The sequence below is a fragment of the Urocitellus parryii genome, chromosome 1 (genome assembly GCF_045843805.1).
Source record: "Urocitellus parryii isolate mUroPar1 chromosome 1, mUroPar1.hap1, whole genome shotgun sequence".
Lineage (NCBI taxonomy): Eukaryota > Metazoa > Chordata > Mammalia > Rodentia > Sciuridae > Urocitellus > Urocitellus parryii.
The window spans coordinates 206745672-206751671 of NC_135531.1; the positions used below are offsets into that span (position 1 = coordinate 206745672).

At 38.1% G+C, this 6000-nt stretch overlaps 1 protein-coding gene across 25 annotated transcripts in view; it reads right to left on the minus strand.

Moving 5' to 3' along the window:
- Positions 1-5417, minus strand: part of Neb (nebulin) — a 205594-nt gene extending 200177 nt beyond the window's left edge. For all 25 annotated transcript variants that reach the window (XM_077802538.1, XM_026387917.2, XM_026387926.2 and 22 more), the window contains exons 1-4: positions 5313-5417; positions 4612-4695; positions 3911-3975; positions 245-286 (exon numbers count right to left, since the gene is read on the minus strand). In XM_077802538.1, coding sequence (XP_077658664.1) covers positions 245-286; positions 3911-3946 — 78 coding nt within the window. In that variant the 5' untranslated portion in view covers positions 3947-3975; positions 4612-4695; positions 5313-5417. The remainder of the gene's footprint in view (positions 1-244; positions 287-3910; positions 3976-4611; positions 4696-5312) is intronic.
- Between the last annotated feature and the right edge of the window lie 583 nt (positions 5418-6000).

Below are 6000 nucleotides of genomic sequence, written 5' to 3' on the forward strand. Positions count from 1 at the left end.
AAAAGAGTATGAGCAATGGGAGGAACCATCAGCTGCTGACTTTTTGAATAGCAAAAAGCGTGAGATAACCTGTCAAACTGCAATGTTTGTTCTTTTACCACCAAATTCTGGGCACAGGTAGGTGGGTAAGCTTTCCTCAGATACTCCCTTCTGCCATCATTGCGGCCTTGAGAGTCTGAGAGAGAAGAAGGCTCTTCCCACTTCAATGAGAATGCGGCTCATGCAGGTATGGACTGGGCCTTACCTCTCCTGGCACCTCTTCGTAAATTGTCTCCTCTGTGTAGTACTATAAACAGAGCATAAAGGCATGGTCATGAGAAGCAGAGCAGGAACCACCTCACCCCCACCTCAGCTGAGCCCTTAGGGACATCACTAGCTTAGTTGGTTTAGAATATCTGTGGGAAGGATGTAGTGAGGGAGCCTATTCATACTTGGGGGCCCATTTTCTCCTCAGGAAGCTTCAGGAAAGCTCAAGTAAATGACATCTGAAAAGATGCAGTAATGAGGTTGGTTTTTAGTCAGGGGAAGCTATTTTCCTGGGACATGTAACATGGTTTCTTATTGTACCCCAGATAGAATTTGCTTAGCAAAGAATACAATAACAATTTCTTGAGTGTGCCCTTTGGGCAAAGGGAAACTGCACTAAGACTGTTTACTGACAACAAAACAAGACAGACACCCCAGAGAGAATAAATTTTTAAAGGGAAATCATGGAAATAAGATCCAAGAGCATACCTACATCTCAATTATTCCTCTACATCCCTGGTTACTAAGCGATCCTTCTGGAGGGATGGCTATTTTCAATAGTGGGATGGTCCCCAGTATGGTCCAAATTATACTTATGCCATGTGCATGTATGAATATGTAACAATGGATCCTACAATAATTATAATTATAATCATAATTATAGTGCACCAACAAGAAAAATGGGGGAAACGTCGTGTGACGGTCCTAAACAGGTGCTAAGAAGACAATCTGTAAATGCCAAGGTAAGGAAGGAAAAATGAGAAGACTCCACACAAAATGTGGGGCAGTTGAGCTGCTGTTTGCCACGGATGGCTACAAGGTGCCTGCAGCCTGGATCTGAAAATAAGTCTACTTTTGTTCTACTTCTGACATCATTAGCAATAAATAGATGCAGATAGGAACCGGCTGACATTTTGTTTCAGATGCGTAAGGAGAGTGGAATCCTGCCCCAGCCTCACCCAGCTCTGCTGGGCAAACAGAAGACAAAGCTCATTTAGGCCAAGACACACAAGGCAAGGGATAAAAATGAAATTCTTGGCTCATTTTCTCAGGCAAAAAATACATAACATTTTACACTTCTTTTCTCTTATTTCTGACACCGAAATACTTACTGGGGAGAGGGGAGGGGAAAGAGTCGCAAAATTTTCCTCAATGGCCTTTTTTTTTCTGCCCTGTGTTCAGCAAATTCTCATCAAAATAGTTAACCATGATCAAAAGGCCACCTGCTCTATTTCACCTGCTTAATGTCTTTTTTTTTTTACTAAAAAAATATATATTTTTTTCTGTATATCCTTACATATAGCAATAGGAATCAGAGAAATGCTCTTTTACCCTTGTGACATCAGCACATGAAAAAATACTGTTTGGACACTTTACAAAATATTGATACTGATGCCACATGGATCCATTTTTTTGGTCACACAAAGCATGAGTGACTTGAAAAGAAATATTAAACTAAAGTGAATGGAGGGGAGGGGGGATAGTAGAGGATAGGAAAGGTAGCATAATACAACAGTCACTAATAGGGCAGTATGTAAAAATGTGGATGTGTAACCGATGTGATTCTGCAATCTGTATTTGGGGTAAAAATGGGAGTTCATAACCCACTTGATTCTAATGTATGAAATATGATATGTAAAGAGCTTTGTAATGTTGTGAACAACCATTAAAAAAATGTTTACTAAATTGAACCCATAAAAAATAAAATAAAATAAAAGTTCTCTATTTAAAAAAATAATAAAATAAAATAAAGTGAATGATGCCCAATATTTTGGATTTTATTAATATCCAAGTAAAAGAAGCTCTTTGGGAGCCATCCAATCCTACCTTTCTGGGCTCTTGCAATTGGTAAATATATCTTAGAAATAAGTTTTTAAAAAGGCAGCATTATCCAAATGGTTGGCATTAACATGTGTGCCAAGTCTCACTCTTTTTTAAAGAGCTGTGCCACTAATTAGATAGTACATCTATCCTTACTTATTTTTCTTTCCAAGTTTAAGAGTGACAGTAAAATTTTATTTCAGATGTCCAAGATCCCTAGGAGATATATTTTTAAAGCTAGTTCTTCTGTTTTTAAACTCTTCCCTGACCAATTTTCTCAAATCTGCCACCATTCCATTCTCAGGATCTTTTTTTGAGACCAAAGAGACCTCGGTTCAACACTCACTGGCAGGCAGTCTATTAGTCTAGCACCTGCTGGTCAGACTCAGAAGTAGTAATGGGGACAAAATGGCATGGATGGGATGCCTAAAAATAGACCCTTCCGTTTTTATGACTAGTTAAATCAATCAGGCCCTGCACTGAGGACAATTTCCAATGACAAATGAACACAATTATTTTAAGAAAGTCAAGGGATATTTAAGTAAGAGGCTAAAAAGTGTTCCTGGTATTGTCATCATATGAAAGATAATTTAATTTATAATTATGTTAATATCTGATAGTGATAATTCTGATCCTTAGGGACCTACATAAAATGCTCACTAGTAATAATATTGAGAATATTACGGAAGATGTGGCCATCAGCATTTAAGTCAGAGACCAAATACTATAGTGTATGAGATTCATTCTGGGTTGGTTTGTTTTTTAATATTCTTCCCTCTTCATCTAAATAGAGACTGGTTGCTAAAATAGTTTTCCATAGATAAATTTTGACACTTTCATCTAGAATTTGTTTTGGAGCAGCTCTTACAGTTACTTTCAGTCTTATTAAAGAGCACAGATTTTTAAAAACTGCTTCCATATTTAGATCATTATCATTAATTATGAATTATTAAGCACTCTCAGATCATGGCACTGTGTATGGGTGACAGCCCCAAGCATTTAGATTTTGTTTCTAGAATGTGAAGCTGAAGGTAAAAACTGGTAAGGAAAACAGTTCTATAACATGATCAAAGTAAACTGATACAAATATAAAATAATGACTTTATAAAATGTCAGACGTCCACCAATAATGTGGAGAAAATTTGTCAAGATACCCACTACGGTCTTCATACTTATTCAAGTTTCAAAAGCAAAAGCTAATTTTGCTTATATGGGTAAATACAATAAAGTTGGTGGGAAAGTGGCTCCAACTATCTATCACTTCTGACCTTCATGAATTTGTTTCTACATATTTGTGGCCATATATGCACATACACATATATACAATCTCACAGATGTGATGATTCTGAGTTAGGTAACCCACATCACCCTACAGACAGACAATCAATAAATTGAATCAAGGAGGATTGAGTTCTTTTTCCTCTATTGCTGTGCAGACACTAAGAAACAGTTTAGTTTCTGGAACTTTCTCCCCATAGTGTCACCTCTGTCCCTTTGATTATCGGTGTTGGGAGGTGGGAAAAAAAGCCATTTGGGGAGTAAAACATGCCTGTAGGTTTGGCACACTTTGGTTTTGGTTTTTGTGAGTTCAAACAAAAGCAAAAATGACAAGTAGTGGTATTTCCTTTCCATTCTACACCCCACATTATTACAGTGAAACTGAACATAAAATATTCCTTTCTTAGCTTTAATGATGATTCTTTGTGAGGTTATAATAAAAAATGTGTGTGTGTTTTTTTTTTAAATGATCAATTCACCTACACAGCTTTGTCACTACAGGGCTACTTTACTATCAGAGCTATTGTGGGGCTTTTTGTGTGTTTTGTTTTTGTTTTAGTCTTACCTCCACCACCTCCTCATATTCTTCGTCGTCTGCCATTTTCCCAGAGTAGTAGTGGCACCTACAAACTTTCCATATTCCACACAAATGAAAACACATTAGCATCTATTTCCAGGACAGAAACGATCTTATAACACTATAAAAGATAGAGTTAAGACCCATCTAATCTACATAACACATATTTTTTGCAGGCTAAGGGGAGGAACACATTTAGAATAAGGGCCTAAACAAAGGAAACCTCAAACCTCTTTCTCCTTATTGAATATTGAATATTGCTCCTTCTACACAATCAATTCAGTTAAAGTTGAATGTGGACACCAAGGTGAGTGAGTAAGAAGAGAGTCTGGACTCCAGGGATAGAGAATGTAAATGTCTAAACACTTGGAGAAAAAGCATTTTCAAGCAAAACTCTTAGCGAAGTAAAGGTCATACAGCCAAAATGTCAAAAGGGTCAACTGAGGGACTGAGGCTGTGGCTCAGTGGTAGTGCACTTGCCTGGCATGTGAGGCACTGAGTTTGATTCTCAGCACCACGAATAAATAAATAAAATAAAGATCTCTCAACAACTAAAAAGATTTTTTTTTTAAAAAAAAAAGGGTCAACTGAGTTCTGTACTGCTCTAGCATGCTGCAGTTTATCTCACACTTTGAATTAGAACACATAAAAATAAATCTGTCGATAAATTGTAAGAGAAAAACAGAAACCTCAAGGCAATGGGGTTATTTTCTTCCGGAAAACCATTGGCTTATACGGATCTTTTCTTTCTTTTCTGTAGCTCTTGTTCAACCCTGAAAGGGGAAAAAATTTTTTAAAGCACTGGTTGAAGTATACATAAGATTATGGGTCTTTGGCTTAAGCTTCTAATTCAGGAACTAACGAAAGGATCTCCCAAGGCCTTTTCAGTCTGATGCCAACAAGTAGGGCCTTCCCATATAAGATGATGATGGCTGGGAGCAGCTGTCCCTTTGCCCAAAGATGCTTGTGTGTAAACCAATACCCCACAGTGGCTGGTTTTATTAAGCTAGCGAAACCACCCCTCCATCTGAGGCCAATGAAGCCCAGTAGAACAGGATAAATATAGGCACGTAGGACAAATGTCCTCCTTCATACTAATATACTTAGGGGAAAAACTTGAAGGCAAAAAAATGAAAAAAACATTGTTGGACAAGACAGTCAACTTGGTCAAGCAATAAATCGGTCGGTGCAGGACTTGACTCTGATCAGACATGCTACATGTCAGATATCCATAGGGCCTTTGAAGGGCAATAGGATTACAGGCTTTCTTGGGCACATTTCTATCACTATTACCCCCAGTTAGGACCCCAAACTTTGAAAATTACTTCAAGGGAAACTGTGGAATATCTCTTGAGAGAACATTAGAGAAAAAGACATAAACAGACCTTACCTTCAAGCTATCAAATAAACTTCCTCAGCAGCAAATCCTCTCCCAACTCTCCCCTCCTGAGAACCCCAGGCAAGAGCCTGCTCAGTGCCTGGGCTTCGAATTATCATGTGGCAGGAGCAGCCAATCAGACCTTGAGTTGCTCAAATTTCAGCAGCTAAATATACTGAGTGATCTTCTGAAAACCACCTGTTCAACAGTTCCACTAAAGGATAAAGGGTAACAAATTGCTTGCTTAGAACTATTCCAACGTGATGGAATTTTACCTAACTTCCAAACTCTAGAGGTCAAATTTAGGTTCCATTTTTCATTTTACTGCGCCTTCGTTCAAGATCCTATTCAGGCAAAAGAACTTAAAGAAAATTAGCATGACTTTGAGAGACTTTGACCCTTCGATAACTGTGTCGTCACACCATCTGTACAGGATGGTGTGACGGTCACCAGGTGAACTACTGGCAAGTTATACTGGTGCTGCTGTGAGAGAAATAGGATCCAGAAAACATCAAGTTGTCAAAAGCAATTTTTAAAAATGTGATGAATGGAATTATAGGTGAAAATATTTGATGGTGACACTAGATAAGATATCCACAGTATAATGAGGTTAGGCCGCATCATTTTCTGTAACAAAACCAAGGGGTCTGCCCACTCATTTCCCTGACCTCCAACCTAGGTAGGGCCAGCTACTAATAAT